The sequence below is a fragment of the Muscardinus avellanarius genome (genome assembly GCF_963383645.1).
Source record: "Muscardinus avellanarius genome assembly, chromosome: 7".
NCBI lineage: Eukaryota > Metazoa > Chordata > Mammalia > Rodentia > Gliridae > Muscardinus > Muscardinus avellanarius.
The window spans coordinates 45,387,201-45,415,040 of NC_137793.1; the positions used below are offsets into that span (position 1 = coordinate 45,387,201).

Genomic DNA, 27,840 nt, shown 5'->3' on the forward strand with positions numbered 1-27,840 from the left:
AGGTGGTGGTGGGAGATGGCTACTGTGGGTGACAGAGAAGGGGACAGAGGTCACTCATGGCTCAACCATTGGTCTTTTCCAATTTCTGGCAAAGTAACCTTTCTAAACAATGGCTTTCTCAATTTCTGGTACCAAAATTATGGTAACTATGGCAGAAGAGTCTTGGATTCCTTGATAATTAGGTCTAAAAAGATCCTCAGAGATCTCTACTAGTCATTTTTATTACTACATAATTGAGTAATTTGCTCAACAGGAAGCAACTAAATGACAAATATGTGGCCATCAGCTGCCTCAGGAAGCCCATCCACTGGAAATTGTTGACCTCCTCTTTTCAAGGGCATTCCCCTTTTTAATAAAGTGGGTTTTTTTCCTTCATTTCCCTTGCTTTCCTCTTCATTTTATGCCTGATATCTTAAATTCAGCTTCTCATAAAGCAAGGCCTGCATTATTTTTCTCAGTTTAATGCTTAAGCACAATCACCTATTCATTTATAAGGAGGCAAAATTAAATCATTTCTCTAGGAGGAGCTATAAGCTGAGGCTGGAGGTCCAGCACCCCTGGCACGGAGTCAAGTATATTCTAAGCTATGATGGCTTAACAATATCCCCAGGCATTTGTCTCTCCATTCATGAACATACACAAATATGTGGGCCCCTAAGGACTTCTGAATCTGACTTAATATTTTTTTCAGATTCAACCCCAAAGAAAGTATACTAGTCTCTTACTGCAGTTCAGAATAATGACTTAAAAGTATCTCCCATTACAACAAATCAAGCATAAAGAATCCAAAGACAATTTCTTGCAGCGCTGCCATATGGAGAAGTGGTACTATCTCACACGAAGTCGGATACATAAATCTGCCAGCAGGAGGGACAAGGAATTGGGCTTGGGGTTTCATATTGGTAAGGATAAAAATGATAATTGTATTGTTTACATCATTTAGTTCCTTAGGAAGACATCTAAGTGATGGGTTGCCAAAGAAAAGGTTCTAGATCACACCCAATAACCAACCTTGCAGGACCCTCCCAGGACACAGACACACAAAACACAGAACACACACACACACACACACACACACACACACACACACACACACTTTCTGTCTTTCTCTTGCTCTCTTCCTTGCAGAAGCTAAAATGATTCTATCTAATCAACAAAGTGTTTGATTAATTTCCTCAAGACTTATTTTAAAATCTTATCCTAATTGCCATCCATTTAAAACTCTAACATCTCAAATTACTTGAAAAGAAACACTCTGGGCTTTCTTTAAAATGTGGGAAGGGCGGATCATTTTCCACAGGCAGATCTGCGCACTGCACAGGCACCCAGGGTCACAAGTGGAGGGAGGGTGAGGCAGATGCAGAAGGAGGCCATTCAACCCTTCTGCAGGCCGCTTCCAAACTCACCACCAGAAATCAGGCCCAGAAAGGCAGACCGTGGATGCTCCTAGTGGAATGTATAATCCATTCTTCAAGACACTGTTTTTCTACTTTCTTCCTACTCTTTCCTACCAGAGCCTTGGGGGAGGGGTGTATGCCAATTTAAATGCTACATGATTCAAACAAAAGTTCACAATATATTTCTGAGTCCAGTTCCTATTTGCTTTTCACATACTTCGATTTTAAAGAAACTTTTGTTATAATAACAAGACAAAATCATTCGGCAGCACAGAGCTCCATCAGAACAGAGGCCACTGCAAGAAAACCTGGACCCCCCAGCTCCACGTCAGGCTTGAAAACAATGCTCCTTGCGGTCTGATTTCATTCAAGCCAGACTATTTCTACTAAACAAGCCCTGCACCTTTTTAAAAAAATTGACTTTCTCTCACACAGCATTATAAGGCAAACAGCAGTCCACCTTAGGAAACTCGGTGCTTTACTTTGGCAACGGAATCTGCAGAGGACAAGTTTCAGGGGCTCTCCCAGCTGGTACCAGAGCGATGGGGTCCTTCCAGCCCCTCGGTTGGGCTGCCAGGATGGAGTTGCAACCTACCCGTTTCCCAAGAGGCCACTTGAAAAGAAAGGGGAATTTCACCATCTTGAACAGTCTCCCCTCTGACTTTCTAATTTTCCCCAACTGCCCCCACTTACAAGGAGACTTTTGTATACACAAAGTTTCAGGGAACAAAGCATACAAACACTCGCACACAAATAAACTCCCCCAACTAACACCAGGGCATAATTGTGTTTTGGTTGGAGCGTTTCCAGCCCTGCCACCCGTTCTCTGTTAGAAGTCAAGGAAACTTTCTGCTTTTGCAAAGTTAGAAACAGACAAGCTCGCCTCAGTTTCAAGCAACACAAGCCCCCAGCCCCCCCCCCACTTCTTTCAGCCCCCAACAACATGAACTCACTGCAGAAAAGCCAACACCAGAGAGAGGGGGGAGGGGGAGAGAGAGAGAGAGAGAGAGAGAGAGAGAGAGAGAGAGAGAGAGAGAGAGAGAGGTGGAGAGAGAGAGAGAGAGAGAGAGAGAGAGAGAGAGAGAGAGAGAGAGAGAGAGAGAGAGAGAGAGAGAAACTATTCTCAAATAGAGACCTTTCACTCTCCCCTCTCAGCTTCCCTCTTTTGTCGGAAATGTGCCTCCTTCCCAGTTTCTGAACTCCTCTTCCAGGGCCCTGGCCTCTCGGCCGGCGCTGGCTGTCGGAGGAGGCAGGCAGCCCCTTTTCCCTGGTGCGCCCGGCTTTCTGGAGGGAACGGGATTCATTCTGGAGATGCGAGGCGCTGCCTTTGCGTGGCGGGGCCGGGTGAGCAGCTCAGCTCGGCGGGGCGGGATGCGGCTCCGGGAGCGGCCAAGACCTGCGCGGCGCCCGCGGCTCCGTCTACACCGCCGCACAAACCCCAGCTTACCTTCCCTGGACTCTGCGATTTCGGAGTGCATCTCGTCGGGGTCGGGGGAGCGGGCTGCAGGCGTGGTCACCGTCGACATAGACTCGGACGGCCGCGCTTAGCTCCGCAGCCCAACGCAGCACCGAGGGAACTTAAGAGAAGGAAACCCACTAAAAATCCAAACCTCCCGGGCGGGGAGGGGGGCTGATTCTGGTGCCGGGAGTTTCAGGGGGAAAGTTCTCAAGCGCGGCGAATCGCGGCTCAGCTGGGAGGCAGAGGCCGGTCTCTGGCGAGCTGGCCAGCTCAGGCTGGGCAGGTGGGGCAGAGGCCCAGCCTGGAGGCTGGGCGGGGCAGAGGCCAGGAGGCTAGGCTCTGCCTGAAGGGACCCAGAAGCGTCCACAAAAGAATAAATGTGCAAAGAACTAGAGCCTCATCTCAGAGCAGGCTGCAGTTTTACAGCAATAATAAATACGTACACGGGGACAGGGATATACTCTATCTTAGAGTTATATTTTTCCAACTCCCATTTGACTCTTCTTGTCTGGATGTTTTACACATCCAGAGGCATTTTCACTGAGCACATGTTTTTACCACCAATCTTAGGCAAAGGTCTTCAAATAACTTATCTGAAAGATCTATTTGGTGAGAAAAGCAGCAGAGGAGACACTAAGGTCAATTTAATAAAAAGAATATATATATATACAAGAACTGGATTGCTGAGAGGAGGCACACACTTTTAATCGCAGTACTTGGAAGGCGGACGCAGGAGGATCGCAGTTCCAGGGACAGCCTTGACAATGTACTGAGATGCTCAGCAACTTAGCAAGACCCTGTTTCAAATTAAAAAATAAAATAGGGGTGGGCGTGTGGCACAGAAGTGGAACTCCCCTGGGTTCAATCCCTAGTCCCCCCCCCACAAGAAGACATGGATTTAAAGAGTCTGATATAAATTTAGTTCTGTGACTTATATTTGTATGACCTTAAGCAAATTATTATTACTAGTAGTAGTAGTGGTTGTAGGGATTGAACCCAGGGGTGTTTTACCTCTGAGAGACACCCCTAGTCCTATTTTATTTTTTGTTTTGAAACAGGGTCTCATTAAGTTGCTGAGGCTGGCCTCAAACCTGTGATCAGATCCTTTTGTCTTGGCCTCCAATATATTGGGATTACAGGCATGGGCCACCATGCCCAGCATAAGTAAACTATTTAATCTTTCTGAGCCTCCATGTCCTCATCTGTAAAATGAGTATAAAAATACTATTATTCACAGATTTGTCTAGTTTTACATAAGGTAATAAAGGCAAAAAGTGATTTGATAATCCTAAGTACTATAGCATATTGTTAACTAACTATTGCACCTTATTATAAGTAAATTTTTGTAAAAGATACTCTTAGGTTTTGTATCAATATTGGGGTTGAACAGAAAAGGGCACTTATTTACAAGCAGAGAATGCTACTATAAATATTAGTATATGCCTAGGTATTAAATTACTTCATACTGCTGAGTGACTTTAACATACCTAAGAATTTTATCTCAACTTCACTAAAAGGTCAAGATTAAGAGAGTAAAACATAATGGCCAGCTGGAGAGGGGAGAGAAGGAGAAACATCTGGAAAATATCAGAGTAGTGGAGCCTCCCGGAAATTGGCCTTGCCCCCAAAAGGCTGCACCCTTCTGGAAGTCGGGGTTAACTTCATGCCACACATCCTGGGCCAGGAGCCACTAAGATATGTGCCTTGTTTTCAGTAACCTCAGATTTATGGGGGAAATACCCTGAGATGAGGATCGTTTTGAACCCCAAGAAATGCTTCTTCACCAGTCACAAGTGGCCTTTCCTGCACTGCCCACGGAATCATTCAGTCCCCTCCCTTTCCTACGCCAGCCATCTGTCTTGTGCTTCCCACTCAGCCCAGGTGTCCACAGATGGCCACAGGGGGTTCTGAGGGTTCTCATCAGGGTTGTATGCTACACAGTAAGACAGCTTATTGTGTAGCAAAGCCTTTCAAGGGATGGATGATTATGCAAATCCAGGCAACAATCTGCCCCAGCAGAATTGCTCTCACTCTCTTCTTTCAGAAACTGCTCCCATAAGAAATATTTAGTAAATGCCCTTTGCAAGCCCAAGTGCGAACAAACCACATAAGGTGAGTTAAAGTGCATGTCCTTAATGTCCTGCTTGTTTTCACACGGGTTCACAAAAAGGCCTTCAGCCCAGCTCAGGTTAGCCAAGGAGAACAACTGCTGAATGGACAGTTCGAGGACCACGGACAAACGGAGGCAGCCTTGTAATTCAATTTAGAGTTATGTTAACAGCTCTACTGATCTCTGAACATTCACCGAGATCCTCAGGAAACCTCTAGAGAAATCACTCTTGCATCTAAATGCAGCTCAGCAGTCACCTTGGGAAGGAATGTCCTGATCTAGCTCAAGAGCAATGAATGCTCAGATGATTTAAAAAGACTATATGTGAAGGACCATATGCTAAGACTATATGCCCATCTGCCTTGGGCAACTCACTGCTCCAAATCTCCTGCCTTGCAAAATGGTGACAAAGGACAGGGGATCCCCAAGACTCCCCTGGTCCTCTGCCACTTCCAAATAGAGAAATTGGGAAACAAAGGTAACCTCAGATAGAGGAGCAGAGACTCCATTGGAGTGATAGAAGGGATTTAGGGGAAGGAGGAGGGGGACAGAGACAGAAAGAGGGTAACAGTTGAAATAATATGCATGCTTGCTTGCAATTGTGCTCTCTCTCTCTCCATATACATACATATATATGTATGTGTGTATGTATATGTCCAATACTCATCCCAAAGACATGTGCAAGGAAGGGGAGAGAGGGAAATGCTCCAAGTGCTGTGTGCATGTATACGCCTCTGGCTCTATATCTCAGTATGACGTATAAATATAATGCACCAATTAAAGTATGAAAAAACCACAAATATACACTAGGTAGCTTATTTTGACAGGCTTTTATTTAAAAGGGCGTTAGTTACTTCTTAGCCTCATTGAATAACACTTCAGTACATCATAATGATCTGTTACCTCCTACAGGTGGGACCTGTTCATTCTTACATGTTTAAGAAACAATCCAACATTCTTAGCTTGGCTTGGACATTGTATGAACGAAAATAGTCAACCTGATATAAAATAGCAACTAAGTTAGCAACACTTTCAATGTAGCAACAAACTTCATTTAAATATTATGTAGAATTCCTGCATATGTCCAAAAATGAATCTCTTACCTTCTGTATCAAGATAGGAGAATTGAAATGCTAAGATTCTGATGTATTCATTCCTTCAGTCAGTCATTAGCAAGTATTTATATGTGTCACATATATATGGACCCTGCTATCTGGAACTTTGAGGTGTAATTTTGATAATTTTGACAAATCAAATGAGCTCAGCCATACAAGTCATGTTGGTTCTAAGGAAGGTTTTTAACACCAACTCTCAACTGCATGTTGTTACAAAACAACAGAAAAGTCTCCTCCTAAATTATACTTTTAAAAAGCTGTTTAAGCTCTTTGTTTACAGCCGCCTAAATATCTGTTAAGACTGGGGAGATCAGCAAGTTAGGAGACCAGCAGAAATGGGAAAGGAGGTGGGGTTATTTGGAAATCTTCTTGTACTCTGCTCATTGGTAAGAAGATTTTATTTTCTTTGAAAAATACTAGCCATCTCTGGAAACTAGATGTGCTTACATTTTCTTGTTCATAAGAGTCTCAGGTCACTTCCTCAATATTTTTAATTCTATGCTGCTGACATAAGGCTGAATCTGAACACATAAAATTTTAGGTCATAAAAGAATTATTTACCCGGTATAAAAAAGTGGCTCTCATTAGTACAACTTTAAGGCTTTCCTCAATTTTTCTTCTATTATTTATGTCTTCAGAGAATTCCATGATCTCTATATAAAGTTGACTTTGCTTATCTCCCCACATATGTGTTCTTGGTTTTGCCTGGCTAGGCTGCAGGTCTGCGTTCTTTCTATCATTCTCAGGCCCTTTTTGACAATCAACTTTCCAGAACAGAGGTATAGGCCTAAAAAGGAGTCTCTCCACAGCTCCTCCCTGGGTCAGGAGATCTGTCTCTGCTTGCCTTAAAAAATTTTGTTTATTTTGCCATTAATGGAGAAGGGGTTGCTCAAATGACTGCACAAGTCGCTTGTGTATCTTTTTGGGAAGTCATGCTCTGGCCCAGGTAGCCTTCCATTGCCACGTTGCTGACTGAGGGTTGGAGTGAGGCTGAGGAGTTGGGGCTGAGATGAGGCTGAACTGCCTGAATCAAGCAATAAAATGAGGAAGAGGGTGATGATGGGGGAGGGATAAAGCTACTGGTGACCAGATTCTGAGAGTTTATAGTTGCGAGCAGAGCTCTCCTCAGGCTCCTGATGACAGTTCCAGTGATTCCCACATAGTCAAAATGCTCTGAGGTGAGTTATGCTGAGGGGATGGGAGGAAGTGCAAACCCTAAGGTGAGCACACACCTGAGCCAACAACTCATCTGGGGCACACTTGCTTCCTTGGATTTTATTGTTTGTTTTTATTTTTCTCCTAAGAAATCCTCCTTGTTAAAAAGTGTTTCAATAGTGATTAAAAACATACTCAAAATCAGGTCTGAAAATGTTATCAGAAAAAAATTGTGAGCCATGATCCTTCTTTCAAAATACTTAGCAGTGATACCTTGCATTTATGTAGGTTTTGTTGACTCAAGTTGGGTTGATCATACCTATTTTAAAGATGGAGGTTGCCTGACTTGTGCTCCAAACTAAGGAATAATGTTCCTTAGATCACAGTGAATACAGGTTAGGCCTCCTGTCTGGTACATTCAGACCTTGTCACTCTATTATCATGTAAAACTCAAGTCCTTTGTTTTGTGGAGGAATACCTCAAAGATTGCTATACTAGAAGCTTACAAAGAGTTTAAAGCTCACGGAAGTTCTAAGCCCAGACTGTTTAAATCTCTCTGTTCAAGTGTTTACATCACAGCCTCAGAGCAAAGCCATTTCATTCTTAATAGCCAATGTTTTAAATAAGCTATAAATTCAATAGTTTCTATTTATTCAGTGACCTGAACTATAATTTTAAATTAATGATAAAATAATTTTAAATAATAAAATAACAATTTTTAAGTTAAAAGTTCAATTAGGACCCTAACTAACCTTCAAGATAAAAACACCATACCTAACCTGGGAGACGTGGGTGGTTCTTGACAGGACCACTGTGGTGCTGGCCCACAGTGCCTCCTTCGCATTAGAAGGGTTTTATCCTCATTCTCCTCCTCATAACAGGTACGTCATTAAACCTCTCAAGATTAGGTTTGTACATTTGTAACATTGGGAAGGTGAAAACAGTCAATAATTTGACGGGGCACTGAAAATCACAAAGTGCCCTAGTTCCTCGTCCCAACATTTTTGTGAATAAGGCCAGATTGTTGGAGGTTGTTTAGGAGTATCTGTCTGGAGGCCCTGAGTGCTGATCTTACATGTATTCCAGATAGGTTTGACAAAGTGGTAGGAAGTGACAACACAGGGATGAAATTCCTTTTCATGACCAGTTTAATGGAATCAACATGGAGGTGACATGAGAGGGGCCTCAAAGAGACAGGAGGCAGAGCCACGCCTGGGCCAGGGTAGCACCGATGCATCCCTGCTTTCCTTCACAAATGTGACCAGTGGTCGAATACAGCCACAGAAACTCAAGACTGGAAGCAACCTCAGTGGCCATCCCCTCCAACCCTCTACCTGGCTGTGAGGCAGCCTCCTAGGATACTTTAGGTGACACATGCATCCATCAGTATCCCTTTATCACCTCTGTTAGAAGAGACACCCTCGTATGAGAGAGGGCCCCATTTCATTTCCAACCACTGGAAAGTTCCTCTTTTTTTTTTTTTTTGGTGGTACTGGGGGTGGAATCCAGAGGCTTTCTACCCCGAGCTATACTCCCAGACCTTTTTTATATTTTATTTGGAAACAGGCTCTCACTAAGTTGCTGAAAGCCTCACTAAGTAGCTGAGGCTGGCTTCGAGCCTGTGTGATCCTCCTGTCTCAGCCTCCCAAGCGTGGGGATTACAAGCGTATGCCACCACACCCGGCTGAAAGTTCCTCTTTATATGAACTGAAACTTCAAGTCTAAGAACAGAGTTTGTCAAATTTTTCCACTCTAAGTCAGGCACAGTGGCACATGCCTGTAATTCCAGTATGTAGGGGGGGGTGAGATAGGAGGATTACAGATTCAATACTAGCCTCAGCAACTTAGGGAGACCTTGTTTCAAAATAAAATAGGGTTGGGATATGGCTCAGTGGCAGAGCACTCCTGGGTCCAATTCTTCATATTCCTTACAGTAAGGAAATCATTTTGTGATAAGATAACCATAGGTTTTTAACTGAATTTTCTTTTTCAGCAGCCCGGGGGAGAGCCGCTCACACTAGCTGGCTAACTGTAGCTGAATACAATGTGAAACAGTTTCACAATTGCCCGCACATCTGCTATTGATCAGTGAATCTTTCGGAAGCAAGCTGCCTGCTCAGGACAGCCAGCCGGTGATAATCTCTTCTCTCCTCAGTGTGCTCACTTGGAAGGGGTAGAAAACGATGCCAAGACAGGTTGAGTGAGGGGCCCTGCTTGAGTGCATCTGAGAGTAAGAGCTTTATTCAGGTTTTTAAATGAAATGTAAAGTCCACAAAGGAATGGAGGTAGCATACCATGTGTGGAATCTGGACCACAGACTCTCTACTTTATTTTTTATTTTGAAACAAGGTCTCACTAAATTGCAGAGGGCCTCATTAAGTAGCCGAGGCTGGTTGCAAACCTGCGATCCTCCTGTCTCAGCCTCTTAAGTACTGAGATTACAAGCCTGCGCCACCATGCCTGGATAAGCTATGCTATTTAAAACACAAGACCAGCCGGGCGTGGTGGCGCACGCTTGTAATCCCCGCGCTTGGGAGGCAGAGACAGGAGGATCGCGCAGGTTCGAAGCCAGCTGCGCGCGCTGGCTTAGGAGACCCTGTTTCCAAATATAAAATGTAAAAAGAGATCTGGGAGTGTAGCCCGGAGGTAGAAGGGCTTCCAGGAACCCCAGTACCACCAAAAAAATAAATAAATAAATAAATTAAAAAAATAAAATAAAACACAAGACCATACCTTGTGCTTCTTTGCTTTCTTTCTTTTCTAGAGTGTATATAACAAACTATTTTCAAAGTAAAGAACATATCATTGTGTTGGAGAATTGAAACCAGTACTCTACAACCATCTATAAATCTAACAAGTTCCCAAAAATTCTATCAGAAAAGCAGCCAAGAAGAAAATAATTCTGACAGCTGCAAACCTTCTGTTTTACAACATGCATGGAACGGACACAATTTAACATCCTCATAAACAGTCCTGAACAAACCAAACCTCCCTGGTAGATGTCCACTGAACTCCAGGCTTCGACTAATGGATCAATTATAGAGGCAAGCCCACAAGCCACCTATCCAACCCACCGCAATTACCCAGGAGACCATCAATAAGACAGATTGAACAAAATTCCATTTCTGTTAATGGAATTTCCAGGGCCCACAAGATACCGGCAGCAGCTGCCCACTTTAAAAAAGCAGCAAGCTCGCCATTCTCATGTTGGAAACTTTGTTTTCTTTAAGTTAAGAACTAATATCCGCACTGGGCCACCTGAATATATATAGTAATAAATCCCAGATGGGAATTCCAGATACCTCCTTACTCAAGGCATGAATTTCTTTCAGGCAGTAAACATTCACTGGATTGAGCAAGTCTCCCAGGAGTGAGCTTCCTTTCAGAGACTTTTTGTTTACAATATTCATTGCTTTTCAAACCAGTTTGGTAGCCATCCTTGCACAATGTGTAATTAATTTTGTCATGTTTTCTTAATGTATGAAATTAGTCTGTAAATGTAAAAAGGTAGCACCTTAAGAGAGTAGACCTCATAGAAGTAGAAACTAGAATAATGACCACTAATGGATAGGAAAGAGAGAGGAAAAGGGGACAGAGAGAAGCTGAATAATAATGGTACCAAAATATCAGAGAGGTGGAATAAACTCCAGTGTTGCATGACACAGCCAGGTGACCATAGTTTACAACAATTTATTATATATTTTGTAAAGAACTAGAAGAGAGGAGTTACAAGCTTCCCCACACAAATAAATAATAAATGTTTAAGGAGCTGGAAGTGCTTGATTTGTTCATTATACAATATATATCAAATTACCCCACTGTACCCCATAAATATGTACAAATATTAGCAATTAACATTTTAAATTACTTTTTACAAAGATAGGACTTTATTGTCCTAAATATATTATTATTTGAACCAGTATACCATTTAGCTATAGACCCAAATTCTGAATCAGTAACCCAATTTAAAATCAAATAACATATGTGCACCTATTGAACTATGTCACTATCATCAGCAATAATAAGTATGATCTATCAAGCACCTACTGTGTGCTAAGTGTTATGCTATGCACATTACAGGACATATCTCTACTCAGATATCTCAGTGTGGTGATGCTTTTTGGTCAAGGAAGTACTTCTACATACTTTGCCATTGGTCCTTATTAACAATCCTGTACGGAAGGAATCTTAGCTATTACTGCCAACATTTGCTTCTGATGAGGATACAGACCTCAGAGATATTAAGTGGCTGGCCCACAGCCACTCAGCTAGGGCCGAGTGCAAGCTGAGCCTAAAATGTGGATCTTCTGACTTCATGCCAAGCTATTTTTTCTCTACACTATGGTGTGTCTCTGATTGAGCTGGACACAAATGATCATACTAAGAGGTGAGTCTGCCATATGACTCAGGAGAAGAGGGCTTTGAAGCAGTTAACTAAGGTTAAGGGCAGAGCTGACTTGGAGACTCTAAACCTGGCTGACTTGGGGGGAAGGAGGAGCCAGACATTACTAAAACAAAAGGGGAAGACCAGAGGAGGCACAGGTGTGGCCATATGGGACACAAAGAGTTCCACTTTGTACTTCTGAGTCTGACTGCAGTCTGAGCAGGGCAACTGATGTAGGGTGAGCTTCAGCTTCTTCTCTCAGTCTGATGTCCCACCTAAACAAAGCTCTCTGCAGGAGTGTTAATCATGCCATTCTATAACATAGACAGGAACTTACTTTTGCTCACTAAACCTGCCTAATAAAGTTGTTCCTTTTCTTTGTCTTTACACCCAGTCAATAACTTCTGCCCAATTCCAAATGACAAGAGTCTGCAAGTGATCCACATTTCACATTCTTTTTATTTTATTTTATTTTAGTTTAGTTTTTCAGGTCTGGGGATGGAACCCAAGGGCATTTGACCTCCAAGCTACACCTCCTGCCCTATTTTTTATTCTTTATTTTGATAAAGGGTCTCACTAAGTTGCGGAGGGCCTCACTAAGTAGCTGAGGCTATCAGCGCACCACAGTCCTCCAGTCTCAGCCTCCTGAATGCTGGGATTACAGGCGTGTACCACCATGCCTGGCTTAGATTTTACATTCTTTTTAAATGCTTTAGAAGGATTGTCCCAACACAGATCTACAGAACTGATATAGCTCCCTTAATAGAGTACAGTTGTGTTTTCAGAGGGAAGAAAAGGTCATTGGGTTGTAATGTTATAAAGTGAAATACACACACACACACACACACACACACACACACACACACATATATATATATGCAAAATGAATATATATAGTTAAAATTGTCTTGAAAAATCTTTAATTGGCTCAGAAATGTCTGATTTTGTAAATATGGAATAGTGTCTCAGTTCTTCTAAGTTCTAGTCTATGTTTTTCATGAGTTGTCAATCAGATACCCAACTTCTTCCTCCATAATAATGAATTAATTGCTACCCATTTGCCTGGCCTTCTGGACATGTGTTTCCCATTCTGTTGGTGGTCAGAACTCACAAAGTTCATCCACCCCATAACTCTGATCAACACATGGCCATTATCAAGCTCAACATGCTGCATGTGAATGGTCAGCATTTTCTAACAACTGTCTTCTCCATCAGGGCCAGCTATCCCTTTTTATTGACAGCATCTGACACCCTCTCTATAGGTTATATTTGATATCCAAGGGACCTAGAAGGAACTGGAGGTTCTGGAGGAAACCAGAGACTCACTGTTCTAGACAAGCTATAGGTATCAATGTTCATCCTCATTTACAAATTTCACAGTTCTGCAAATATTCGTTGAGGATGTGCCATGAACAGGTACAAGGGAAATAGTGTAGATACAACCATCCATGGTCTCTGTCACTGCAGAGTGAGGGAGGTGTTGAAAGTGGGAAGGACATACACCATATACTAATTAAAATCCAGTAAGCTAAGTGCAATAGCAGAAAAGCATGAAGTGCTATGAAATCTCACAGAAGAACCTAAATCAGATGGAGGAGGGCATCAGGGAAGGCTCACCAACAGAAGTGATGCCAAGGAAGGGTAGAACTAGCATCCATACAAAAACACCAGAGGTAAAGAATGACTGGTGGGAAAGAAAGGCTGAAGAAAAGATATGGCGATTAAGCAGTCACTGTCAATCCTGATACTTTGAAAAGGGATTTAGCAACATGATTAGAAACAGAAGCCAAATTCAAAGGGGTTGCAGAATAAATCAGTGTTAAGGAAATAGAGACAACATTGGTGGACAATTCATTCGGGAAATTTCCTTCAAGAGGGTACCCTGCAGAGAAAGCATTATCCCAGGAACATGATTTTACCACAGGTGTGAGTGGCTTTAAGAAAGAAATATTTAAATTCCCACAATCTTCCACTGGCCAACACCAGCCACAGAGAAGCTGGTGCCACCATCAAAACACATTTGCAAGGATTTGCATGGACTCTGAGTTTGAATAATGTAAATAAGGCTGAACTTGAAACTGCTCCATGTCCTCAGTGGCTGGTGCTAGTCCAGCAAGTCTAGCCTGAAGGGGACAATATGTGGTGTCATCTCTGAGGCACCTGGGGGGCTCCAAGCCCCAAATGATCTTCTTAGCACTACAGGAAATACTCTCCTCAGAGAGGTCCTACTTCGGGTTAAACTCTGCCCTATTTTCTGTCTTAACCATCAGGTTTTCTAAAAATACAAGCATCTAACTGGGAGTGGTGGTGCCTACCTATAATCCCAGTATTTGAGAGGTTAAGATAGGAGATCACAGGTTCAAGGCCAACCTCAACAACTTAGTGAGTAACTTAGGAAGACCCAGTTTTAAAATAAAATGGGAGCCAAGGATGGTGGCACATGCTTGTAATACTAGCATTTGGGAAGCTGAGATAGGATGGTCAGGGTTCACAGACAGCCTCAGCTACTTAGTGAGGCCCTTTGCAACTCAGTGAGACCCTGTTTCAAAATAAAGAATAAAAAAATAGGGCTGAGTGTGTAGCTCAGAGGTAGAATGCCCTTGGCTTCCATTCCCAGTACCACAAACAAAAATAAATAAATAAAAACTAAATAAGGGGCTGGGCATGGTGGCACATTGTTGTAATCCCAGCATTTGGGAGGCTGACACAAGAGAACTGCAGTTTGTGGACAGCCTTAGCTACTTAGTAAGGCCTTTTGCAACTCAGTGAGACCCTGTTTCAAAAATAAAGAATAAAAAATAGGGCTGGGGGTATAACTCAGAGGTAGAATGCCCCTGGGTTCTATTCCCATACATAAAATAAAATAAAATAAAATAAAATAGGGCTGGTGTTATAGCTCAGTGGTAGAACACTCTGAGTTCAAGTCCCAGTAACACACACACACACACACACACACACACACACACACACACTACATGCAGCATCCCTTAGAGGAAAGGTCTGTTAATGACTAAGTTCTAATGACAAATGAATTCCCTGGTTTCTTTATTCCTACTAGCAAAAGTATGGACTACAGGGCACCTTCGGTCGGAAGCAGAGATACATAAATTAAGGGTTGTGAGTGGGGAGGAACACGACTGGTGGAATTCTAAGTTAGTATAGACACTATGGCAATTATATACAGGTTCCTCAAAAGTCTAAGAATGGAACCATATATGACCCAGATATAATACTCCATGTCTGTCAACAGATGAATGAATAAAAAAATGTACATACACATAATGAAGATTTACTCGGCCATAAAGAAGAACAAAATTGTGTCATTTAAAGGAAAATGGATGGAACTAAACAAGATTATGTAAGTGAAATCAGTCAGTATTAGAAAGCCAAGAGTCATATGTTTCTTCTTATGTATGGGAAGAAAATTAAGAAAAGGGACCTGGTGAAAACAAGGAGAGAGACAAGGAGAAGAGTGGAAGGGGCAGGGAAGGCAATAAGGGGGAAAGTGGGCTTGAGGAAGGAAGCAGATCAAATAGAGTTGCACATATTTGTATATGAAGGTATCACTACCAATCACACTAATATGTATGCGGCGGGAAAGGAGGAAGGGTGCGAGGGGAACACACCAAGAGGAACAGGAATGTGTCACTCTGAATCGCACTACAATGCACAGTAAGAATTTTAAAAATAAAGAGCATGGGAAGGGTCGGGAAGAGAATGAACACAAGCTTGTACCACACTCAGTTCGGGCCACCAGCCTCATATCTGCCTAACACCAAGGAACGACAGAGAGGAATGAGGATGCCCAGTAGACAATGCAAAACAGAGCATGCGTGTCAAAAGCGTGGGTTTCTTATCTCCAGGGATGAAAAAATTTTAAATGCTGTAAAATACCCAGAATTATTTTGATTGAGATTTCCATCTCTCCTTTTCTAAATTGATTCTGCCTCTAAAGACCAAAATTGACTTTCATGAGGATATGATTTCTTTTGAGCTATTTCCAGTCTGTAGGTGACAATTACAGTGGTCCTCTTATCCCAGAAAGGGTCAGTCATCTAATCTAAGGTAAAAGCTGAAGTCAATTAAAAAATGAAAATATACAAGGCTCCTATCCCATTTGGTATCTCTGGCACCAAGCAAACACAGCAATGATAAATGAAGTCAGTTGGCTTATAGCCCAAGAAGGACAAACTGGGAGTCTTAGGACTGAGTCCAGCTCGTGGTGGAGTTCTCTTTGGCCATTTGAGTTTTATTTTTCATCTGAACTTCAATGCCTTTAAAGAGAACCTTCTCTCTCTCCATGTGCTGCAAGCCTCACAACTCAAATTGTTTGCAGAGCACTATTTACACTGTCCAATCACTTGCCTGTTTCCTCCAGGCATTTGGGTTCAGATCACTGATTACACAGACTGACATTAAAAGCAAACTTGCAGCTTCTTCCCTACCAGTGAGATAATCCTGTACTAAGCATTTCTGAGTGGAGCCCAGGTGGACTGCTGAGCAACAGGATCACTAGCAATAGCAGACCATGACAGTGTGCAACAGCACTGCACTAGCAAGCAGGGTGCAAACGCCAGAGGGGCGCACCAGGATAAAACATGACCACGTTTTGGAGCCACTTTTGTTTTTTAGCAAGTCCTGGGGATAAACCCAGAGGCATTATACCTCCCAGCTCCCTCTCTTTAATTTTTTTTTTTTTCGAAACAGGGTCTCCCTAAGTTGCTAAGGCTGGCCTTAAACCTGTCATCCTCCGGTCTCAGCCTCCCAAGTACTGGTATTGCAGGCATGCACCACCACTCATGGCTTGGAACCAGCCTTTAACAGAAGTGCCTGCCATGAGTCACCACCTGAGAACAAAATGACCCATCAACTCAGTGAGCTGGGGCCGTAAGGCACTACCTGTGAAGGTACCAACTAATGACACTCAGTGTGGAGCGATTCACACCCAGCACTCCTCCAGCTGAGCTGCTTGGTAGCTTAAGACATCTGTAGCACACAATACAGAAACTGTGCCTTGTATGTTCTGGCATGGAGGACTTAAGTCTTCACCCTGCCCAGACCTTAGTTCCTCCTGACACTTCCTACCACTCTTTGCAGAACCAAGAATCATATCCAATTTCTCCATTCCTCAGACTTGTTTACAAATGAGAAAATAGGCCTACCGAGTGGCTACATTTCCAAAAGCTCCTCCTTCAAGTATCTTAAGGGGAACTAGAAGACCCCTCTGTGGCCTCAGAAGCTCAGGGCTCCTCCCTGCAACAGGCTTTCTGGGGCACAGCCTGCCATCAGCACTCCTGATCCTCTAAAGCTGGCATGGTCCTTCTGGGTTTGATTTCCAGGGCCCACTGCATGGCCTGGCTCGCTCACTCCAGGCCCTGTTAGCCCTCACTTAGAGCTCATGGATGTGAAGAGTTCCTCGCTAGCTGGGCGTGGTGGCACATGCTTGTAATCCCAGCATTCGGGAGGCTGAGACCTGGAGGATCGCGGTTCATGATCAGCCTCAGCTACTTAGTGAGGCCCTCTATAACTCAGTGAGACCCGGTTTCAAAATAAAGAATAAAAAATAGGGCAGGGGGTGTAGCTCAAAAATGCTCCTGGGTTCTATCCCCAGACCTGCATTAAAAAAAAAAAAAAGAGTTCCTCGCTCCATCAGGCTCTCTGTGCTTCTATTTCTCCAGGAACGTGGCAGCAAATACTGGCTGGCTGGGAACAAACTGGAGTTTGGAAACCTATACAGCAGCCTCAGATTTCATCCAAAACATGGACTGCCACCTCTTCTGCTCCTACTGACTCGTGGCTCACCATGAAAGTGGTGCTAGCCTTACCCACTTCTTCCCCTACCTCAGAAGGCCAGCCTCCTGCAGGACCCATCTAAAGCTAACCAAGTGCGACTCTCCAGGACTGAGGCCCTGTTCTATTCATTCATGTGCGGCTGCAAAAAACTTTGCATTATTCAGAGCCCAGTTATTACAATTAAAATAAATAAAATAGTCAAATATTTAAATCATGATCTTTTAAATGTAAGGCTATCCCTTGCAGAAATATATGCCCTTATTATATGCTGTTTTGAAATTATACTAGACTTTAGTGTTTGTGTTGACATATAATTATCATAGGTTGAAGAGCTGTCATTAATTTTCAATACTCCTTATCCTGATTGTTCAGATCTATGGTACCTCAGGCCTACTTTATTGACCTTTCAGAGTTTCCCTTTGTTATCTGTGGTGCTACTAGGGCTCATGGAACCTGTGTCCTTGCTCTCCCTGACAGCACTGATACTTGCCATCAGAATTTGCTAACCCCATATGCAGAACCACATTCTCCATATCACACCATAGCCAGCCACCAAATTAAAATTAAAAAACACCAAAGACGAGGTGAGTGTAGCTGACATCCGGCAGACTCCACATCACTTCCCACCCTCCCTCCCTCTCTGGAAACCAGCCCTCACCACGGAACTCAGGTATAGTGGCAGCATCCTTTTGCCACAGAGCTACTAGTTTAGGCAACTCGAGGCTGAGCCCATCACCACAGCAGACCCCACAGCCAGCAGGCCCATCACTGAGAATCAGAATTTGTGAGGGGTTTCTGGAAAGGCCCACATGTCCTCTGACGGCCACTAGAGCCTGTTCTCTGTCTCCTCCTACAGTGTGTTGTGGAAGTCTGGAGCTGCTGGCAAATCTTCTCACTCTGAGAGAAGTCAGCTCTGATGAAGCTCAGCCCCAGAAGGCGGATTAGAAGCATACAGGTTCCTGGCATTGTTAAAATGCTAATTGAACCTCATCCTATCTAGCGAATAAAAAAGTTTTCTTTTGCATGAACCAGTCTAAGTTGGGGTTTTTTCTCTCCCTGTACAATAGGAGTAAGAATTGATGTAACATCCGGGCAGCTAAGGAGGAGGAGTATATGAAAGTGTCCATTTGAAGGCACCACATTCTCATCAGCTGAAGGAGCCAAGGGGCACAGCAGACCATCCTTCCAGCCCCCCGCAGCGTGCCATCCCACAAAGGCCAGCATGCAGCAGGAAGCCGCTGCTCTGCCAGGGCCACACCTGTCCTGTCTGATGGCAGGGAGAGAGAGAGACAGAGATGGTAGTGGCAGAGAGCAGAGTCCCAAGGCTGAGAAACCTCAGGGGCACAGTGAGGTGGAGAACCTGAGCGGAGGGCCTGGGGTCCTGCTCTTCCTCCTCCACTCACGGCTGGTGTTCTCTCATCACCTCTAGGGGGCTTCTAGATCTATTCCCCCCCCCCCCCCCGTGGGGATGACCTTGTCATATTGGAGGTGGCTGCTCCCTGACAGGGGCTAAAAAGGGCCAGAAACAGAAAGGCTAGGAAGGCGCGCGCTCCCGTGTGTGTGTGTGTGTGTGTGTGTGTGTGTGTGTGTGTGTGTGTGTGTGAAAACTCTGTGTTCTGACTTGGAGTAGTAAGTATCCAGGAGCCAGGTCAGGATGGCCCTGGGATTTCTCCTAGGAGCTGCCGCTGTGGTAAGGGGCTCAGGGGCACCTGTGGTCAAGGATGGACATCTCACTAAGTGGCTAAAAGAAGAAGGGACAGATCAACAATGCAAAGCACTGCTCTGTCAAGGCCAGGCCAGATTTCTGCCTAGAAAGTACTCCAAGTTGCTGGGTGTGGTGGTGTACACCTGTAATCCCAGTACTTGGAAGGCTGAGAAGGGAGGAACAACACGTGTATACCAACAGCCTCAGCTACTTAATGAGGATCTCTGCAACTTAGTGAGACTTTGTTTCAAAATAAAGTATAAAAAATAGGGCTGACTGCCTGGCGTGGTGGCGCACACTTGTAATCCCAGGGCTTGGTAGGCAGAGACAGGAGGATCGCGCAGGTTTGAAGCCAGCCATGCACGCTGGTTTAGGAGACCCTGTTTCCAAATAAAAGTGTAAAAAAGTAGGTCTGGAAGTGTAGCCCAGAGGTAGAAGGGCTTCCAGGAACCCCAGTACCATAAAAATAAATAAATAAATAAATAAAAATAGGGCTGAGGGTGTAGCTCAGAGGTAGAATTCCTATTCCATCCCCAGTACCAAAAAAAAAAAAAAAAAAAGACTTCCAGTTTGAGGCCAGCCTCAACAACTTAGTGAGACCCTCAGAAACTTAGCTTTTGTAGATAGAGTGCCCCTGGGTTCAATCCCCAGTACAAAAAAAACAAAAAAATGCTCAAAGTCCACCTGAGGCTGCTTCTAATAAGGCCCACAGTACACAGCTAATTACATCCTGGCATCTCTACTCTGTGGTCTTGCAGCTGAAACACCAGATCCCAACAGAATAGCTTTTGGAAGCTGGGAAATTACTTAGTGCTGTATTTAAATGCTTTGGTGATACCTTTCATTGATCCCTTTCATTTTCCATCTCCCACAGGCAGCAAATACTTGTGATGTTCCTGTTCAGATAATGAGCTGGAATTGTAGGAATGTCTGTCAAGTATTCTTTTTTTTTTTTTTTTTTTTTTTTTTGGTGGTACTGGGGTTCCTGGAAGCCCTTCTACCTCCGGGCTACACTCCCAGACCTATTTTTACATTTTTATTTGGAAACAGGGTCTCCTAAGCCAGCGCGCGGCTGGCTTCGAACCTGCGCGATCCTCCTGTCTCTGCCTCCCAAGCGCGGGGATTACAAGCGTGCGCCACCATGCCCGGCTGTCAAGTATTCTTAATGCTTGCTGCCCATAGCAGCCCCACATAAATCCCTCTATTTCTGTAGTGCTGTGCTGTCATACTGGCCCTACATTTTGATAGTGGAATTTCTTCCAGCAAGCACTCATTCTTAGGCTCTTCCCAAGCTTGGCTCAGAATGCTCCCCAGGAAATCACTCTCCCTGAAAAATACAAAACAAAAGGCAACCGACATCTGTGCCTTCAGACTCAACTGGTAGCCAAAGAACTTGATTAAAATAATTGACTCCAGCCAGGCGTGGTGGCGCACGCTTGTAATCCCCGCGCTTGGGAGGCAGAGACAGGAGGATCGGGCAGGTTCGAAGCCAGCCACGCGCGCTGGCTTAGGAGACCCTGTTTCCAAATTTTAAAAAAATGTAAAAATAGGTCTGGGAGTGTAGCCCGGAGGTAGAAGGGCTTCCAGAAACCCCAGTACCACCAAAAAATAATAATAATAATAATAATTAAAAAAAAATAATTGACTCCAAAAAAATGCCAATCTATGCTCACCTTAATGCTCCCCCCACTGAATTTTAGAGGTCTTTTATAGACAACATACACAAAGGAACACATGAAGCCACTTTGGTTGGCAAAAAGGGGGGAGGCTATGCAAACAAATTTAAAAGCAAGTATGATGATGATGATGTAAATCTCACATTATCTAGAATGGGAGCACTGCTTTAAGAAAAAGGAAAGAACAGGAACACTCGGAATAAGAACACAAGATACAAATACCTCATGTCACTTTGTCTACTGGATACAGGACACAGAATGATTAAACAAGAGCAGACAATGCAGGTGCCTACTCAAAGTCATTTTCTTCTAAACTTAGCACAATCTGACCTTCGTCCCAGAGTGATGTGAGAGGAGTTGGCCCGTGCCCAGGGGACAACCGTCATAGGATCTAAAGGAAATGGAAGGGGGGAACCTTGAGCCAGCTCACGGTAAGGCAAGAGGACAACAGAGTACCTGGCAGAAACTGCCGGGGTTAAGCTGTGTTTGGTGACAATGCAGTCACACTCCATTTTCAACTGGCGATTCTGTTTTCAAATTAATTTTAAACAGTGGTTAGTGCTCATTTTACTTTCATGGGGAGGGTGTCATTCAAGGAGCAGCGATCAAACACCTTAGCATTGTAGAAATTTTACCTCATGTTAGCTTTACCCAAATGACTTACACGTGAATGAAATAAGACGCAGGGTAGTGTTCACCAGGCTCTGGGTTCTTGGGCTAACCAACTGATGAGGAGAGTATTATTGGGAAAACCCAAAGGATTTATCTTCCTATCAAAGCAAAGGAAAGCCATGCTTGGCACTGCATTCCTTTGGGATACAAGGTCTGATCGTCCTGTGTTTGCTCGGTGTCCTCTATGGTAGGTAGGACACATTGAGCGAATGACCAAGACACTCAGTGCTGAAACAGCTGCTGGCAGCCCACAGCACTCGCTTCCTTAGAGCACTGCACCTGGAGTCTGGGGCTGTGCAGGCCACAGGGCCAGCTGGGCAGGCAGGAGGTGAGGAGAATGCTGGAGTGGAGAGGGGTTTTTTATTCTAGCTGTGGTGATGAGGCGGGTGATGATGGACATCTGCCTTGCCTTCTTCCACCCAAGTTTCATATATAAAATGAGAAGATGAGATGCTGAGGGCCAGGCTAATTCATTTCAGCTGTTCTCAAGGCCCCATCTAATCAGGCCCTCACCAGCAAGAAGGCTTCCTCTCCTTTTCCCATCAGCTTTTTCTGGAACACACCAGGCCATGTGGGCCTCAGGGCCTTTGCAGCTGCTTGCACTCTACCTGGAATGTTCTGCCCTGGGATATTCCCAGCTGGCTTCCTCATACCTCGCAGGTGAGTCTAATAATACACTCCCAGTGAGGCTTTACTCCAAAATGCAAACATCACGACCCTGTCACTCTCTACACACATACAACAATCCTTATTTCCTTCTGCATCTTAAACAATTTTTTCTCCTTAACACTTAGGTTTCTGCTTACTATATATTTTATTTATTTTGTTAATTGTCAGTCTCCCCCAAAACAGAGTGTCAATTCCCCAGGAGTTGCTTTGTTCACTGGCGCAGCCGTCAGGCGGGAACCTCACAAGGGCGTGCAGTGGAAGGGTACGCGGGAGCAGCGGCCTCCGGGTGTCTTTGGCTCTGAGGTCTGTGGGCAGGGGCAGGGTGCTCTCCGTCAGCAGGATGGACGCGGTGAGCATATGAAAGACCCGCTGACCCAAGCGAAACACAAGGACGCAGAGCCAGCTGTGGTGTGATTTTGCTGAGAGCCTGCCCTGAGCTGAGGGCTGCGGACACGCAGCACTCCACAGAGTAACAGCTCGTCGGAGAGAAATTCTTAATGTTGGCATCTGGCTCCATGTTTCTGAGTCTAAATATCACTGGGGGTGGAGTATGACTACATCCACTTCCTGCCTCCGATTCTTCATTTAAATTCTCTGAAGAAGAGAGTGGTGAGTTTCCCTACTGGCAAGATGGTCTCCCAGTAATTCATCCTGAAGTGAGCAAGGCAGACAGTGCTGCCTCACGCATATCGGGCAGCTCCACTAGAGGCAGAGGCAGGCGGGCGGCAGGAAGGGCGTGTGGGAATCCGAGGCAGGCTTCACCAGCCAGAGTGCCTGTCCGTGCTCCTGGGCACCTCTCTGCCCCGCGGGTTCTCTGCTTGGCTCCCACCTTTTTGTTCCCTTTACTTTTAGCTTGTCTATTTTCAACCACTAATTTACAACCTGATGGCAAACGGAGCAGGCTTCCCAGTGAATACAGGCCTTAATCACTCCATCCTGGAAGCTTTATGTCTGCTTCTCTCTGCCAACGTTCATTACTAATCACCCTTTTGGAACTCCACCCCAAACTCACTTCTTCCATAAAACCTTCCCAAGCAAATCTGGCTCTGATCCCAACTGTATATACACCACAATGTACACTCACAGATACATAAACATATATGGATAAATTTAATATATAAATATCTTATTCTGTAAAGAGACTCACATGCACAGCTCTGGGAATCTGGTAAACAATGTTTATTTCATATAAATGATGTGCAGGTGGCCATATTCCACAAGAGATAGAATGACTCCACCAAATACTACTGGCTGCCAAACGTTCAATTAATGAGCCAAAAGACTAGATAAACACACGCCAACCTATGTCTTCCAATTTCTAGGGTTTTTTCTAGTATTCCATGTAAGTTACAGAAATCCTTTGGAGTACAAATTTTTGAGATGTGTTTAAGCAAATATTATGCGTTGATTTAAACTGTGTACCTACCATATAACTATAAAAGCTGTTGAAAAGCTCTATTTTAATCCCTGATAAAGTAGTCAATATATTTACTTTTAATTTTTTATTTATTTGCTGGTGATACTTGGGATTGAAGTCTAGGGGCATGCTACCTCTGAGCTACACCCCCAGCCTTTTTTTATTTTTGGTGGTACTGGGGATGGAACCCTTCTCCAGGCTACACTCCCAAACCTATTTTATATATATATTTTTAATTTGGAAACAGGGTCTCTTAAGCCAGAGTGGCTGGCTTCAAACCTGCGAGATCCTCCTGTCTCTACCTCCCAAGTGCGGGGATTACAAGTGTGCACCACCATGCCCGGCCACCCCCAGCCTTTTTTATTTTCTAGTTTGAAACAGGGTCTCCCTAAGTTACCATAAGCTGGCTTCAAACCTGCGACCCTCCAATCTCAGCCTCCCAAGTACTGTGTCTAAAGGCATGTGCACTGTGTCCAGCTTCAGTTTACTTTAAAATAAAATTAAGTGTACTTATAGAAGCATTAAATATGGCTAAAAACAAGCCCAAGGTATTATTTTAAAAATATAAAAGGTAGCCGGGCATGGTGGCGCACGCTTGTAATCCCCGCGCTTGGGAGGCGGAGACAGGAGGATCACGCAGGTTCAAAGCCAGCCACGCTGGCGTAAAAAGACCCTGTTTCAAAAATATAAAATAGGTTTGGGAGTGTAGCCCGGAGGTAGAAGGGCTTCCAGGAACACCAGTACCACCACCAAAAAAAAAAAAAAAAAAAATATATATATATATATATATATATATATATATATATAGTAAAATTATATTCTGGCTGTTAGAGAAAAATGGCAACTATAATATTTGGACTACCTGATGGGAGAATGGGAATAAGTTTCCTAATATCTCCAGGTCACTCCACAGTGTAATCTCCACAACCAGACCATGCAAAAATGGGGGGGAGGGGGGTTCTATAGTTAATAAATGCATGGAAAATGTAATGAAGAAATCTGGAGTAAAAAAAAAAGCTATCTGATCTTTTCAGAGCCCTGTTTCTGAAACATTTCAATCCTTCACTTGTTTCTAAGTGAAACTGTCTATATGAAAACTTCAGATGCCATTTTATTCATACATCATACTCACACCCTCTCAGTATACTAGGTTCCCCACATCCAGAGCCACTGCAAAAGAAAAGCAGTGATTTATCGAACATGGTCCCCTCTAAAGTCGTGACCAAACAGTATCCCCCGTCAGATAGGAACGCCATGTCAGTCAGTCATCTGATCATTCCACCACATTCCCACAAACAGCAAGCCCAAGACCGTCTGAGGACAGTTTAACTCACCCAGCTTCAGCATTTTCTCCCTGTGTTCAATCAGGACAACTTTACAGTGCCTCGGTAAAGTCACACAAACTTGAGGACAGCCGCCCTGAAGATGTGTATGCTGGGGCATCTGTTTCACCATCAGGAGAAGTCAGTCTCCCTTGAGCATAGTTCAAAAGAATTCATCCTATTCTTTTGAAAAATCCACCACGAGCTTACCAAACAAATGCACAGCAGACACTGGTCAACAAGGCACTTTAAAAGTTGTCTTGCTTGTTATTCTGGGTGCTGGGTTTCGTCACTTGTAGTGGAATGCATTATCTCGCCTTTCTGAGTCCAGAGAGGTGTCCGTGTTCACAATGGAGATGGACAGGCGGCTGCCTGAACTTGCTACCTGTAAACTACGGCTACACAGAAATGCTGCATTACATGTGATATCGAGCAAACAAGAGATATGTTAAAAATCAAGCACAACAGGAAGTCTAATGTTTAAGCATGCTAGGAATAAAAGCAGATACTTAAAGAAGAAAAGGGAGTGGCCCCATTAGTAGAAGCCTGGAAAAAAAGAAAAAGAAAAAGAATACCTCATTCCTACCTGGCTAGTATAAACACGAATGTCTATTAATAGTAAGTATTGCTTAGAGGTGTTCTTGTTCTCAGAACCAGGGCACGTAATGTGGACAGTGATGCTGCTTGCAGTCATTAGCCTCCTCCTTGTGAAGAGAACTTAAGTATTTATAAAGAATGTAAGTGTGAGTGTAATCAGGCACACACGATACACACATGTATATAACACATGTCTCCATATATACCGTCTAATAGTCTCTGTAGGAGCTTATTTGCTTACGTGGGGATTTGGCAGTCATCACCACCCATAAATGGTCTCCTTCTCTACCCCGACAGGTAAGATTATGCTCCTCCTACCAAGCTCATTTCAAGAGTACCACTTCTATAAAGCATTTTCCTGATTATCCTAATTAAGTATATATGATCTAAGCTTTAATCCCCACAGTACTTTCTTGATGAACTTTCTTGATGACATTTTCTGATCCTTACCACAGTTGTCTCTATATTATCTTTAGTTGTATATCAATCTTATTCCACACTAGATAGGATGCTTTTAGTTTGTGTTTTTATCCTCTGTAGCAGTAATACTATGCCTTGGGCCTACAACAAAGAAAAGATATAAAGTGAACTACAATGAACAAGTGAACTACTTGGAACAACTCTAGACTTGGTCTAAATTCTATTTATGGCACTTTTTTGTTTTGTAGACTTTTAAGTTATGTAACATTTCTGAGAAATTTTGTACTTCTATAAAATGAGAATAACATCTACTTCATAGAATTATTATCAAGATCCAAAGAGAAACCTGGGTATGGTGGTGCACACTTGTAATACCAGCATTTGGGAGGCTGAGATTGTAGGATGGCGGTTCACAGACAGCCTCAGCTACTTAGCGAGGCCCTTTGCAACTCAGTGAGACCCTGTTTCAAAATTAAAAAGACTTAAAAAATAGGGCGGGGTGTGTAGCTCATGGGTACAGTGCCCCTGGATTTCATCCCCAGTATTGTTAAAAAAAAAAAAGATTCAAAGAGAACCATTTGATACAAATAACATATTGTCTCATGAACACGGAGTTCTCAAGTAGTAATGAACACTATTATTGACCTAAATTGAAATCAAATGCCTACTAGTTGTTGGTAGAGGAGGCTAAAAGAAATTCCAATTCAAACAGATTTAAACAGTTTTTATTTTCTTTATCTTGCATTATCATATGACTAATCATCAAAGTATAAAAAGACCTGGAGTTTATACCTTAGAAACCCTCCTGGGCTAAGGATGTAACTCAGTGGTAGGGCTTTTACCTAGCAAGATCAAACCCTGGGTTTGATCCCTAGTGCCACACACAAAAAAAAAAAGGCAACAAGCCATCCTTTTGTGGTCACAAAAGTGTCATCTACCCAAACTCTGTCTGGCCCTTATGAAAACTTCATCGGGTGTTGGGGTCTGCTCAAACTGCCTGACAAAACTTCCTATAAATTAGCTACAGGTAGCGGACCGCCAGATGACAGGTAGCGCCAAGCGCATTGGCCACTTGTCAAAACTTCTGATGAATGGGCTACATGTAGCAAGCGCGCTGTCAATGAATGGGCTGCATGTAGCGAACGCCAGAACTTCCGATGAGACCTGCAACAAATAGCGCCAAACGGATGCAAGGGGGTGTCTCCTTGCCCCCGCTACCTTTAGTTTGACAGATTAGAATAGTTTTCTGACCGGAAAATTCCCCCCTTGCCTTTTGCTTTAAATTGGGTTGCCTAAAAGAGAATAAACGAGATCTTGCTTGACAAATCTCCCAGCTCCATGTGGTGATCGGGCCGTCGGTGCTTATCTTTCCCTCATCTCCGCCACTGCCGGGCTGGCCCCGACAATCAGGGAGCAAAGCTCAAAGAAGATATAAAGAGTAATCTCAGAGAAGTACAGGACTCCAAATTCCAAGGCCTTCTAAAACACTGATTCACTCACAGGCAATTCCAAGGGGAATTTACAAAGAGCAAATAATGCTGAACCTGAAGAGAAGAGCAGGTCTCACATTTCCCTAAATGTGGTCTCAGTGGTCACTGTATCACTGTGTGGCTGGGCAGTTACCAGGAACTTCTCTGTCCACTGCCACTGGGGGGAGACTGAGCAGCTGGGCAAAGGGGAGTGAGGGAGGCATCCTGCAGCCCCAGATCAAAACACCTGCCGAGGTAGTGGCCAAGACCTCACCCAGGCTCCAGGCCCAAGCAGGCACGAGGAAAAGCCCAGCACAGGCGGGACAGAGAAGGTGGCAAGCGTTATAGCCTCCGGTACCAAAGGCACCATTCCTGACTTCAGAAAAGTCCTCCAACAACAGAATAAACAGCAAGGTATGTGAGTGGCCTTCTCTTAAAATACTCCTCTTTCTCACTTAAGATCAGAATGCCCATGCTCTG

General features: G+C 43.8%; 1 protein-coding gene across 2 annotated transcripts in view; it reads right to left on the minus strand.

The window, feature by feature from the left end:
- The window catches only part of TNFAIP8 (TNF alpha induced protein 8), a gene marked incomplete at both ends in the record, with an annotated part of 62,699 nt that extends 37,758 nt beyond the window's left edge, over positions 1–24,941 (minus strand). The window contains one exon of one of the 2 annotated variants that reach the window (XM_080698907.1): positions 24,887–24,941. In XM_080698907.1, coding sequence (XP_080555033.1) covers positions 24,887–24,899 — 13 coding nt within the window. Of the gene's footprint in view, positions 1–2,844; positions 2,876–24,886 lie in introns of those variants that run through there. The other variant, XM_080698906.1, reaches the window with a different exon arrangement.
- Between the last annotated feature and the right edge of the window lie 2,899 nt (positions 24,942–27,840).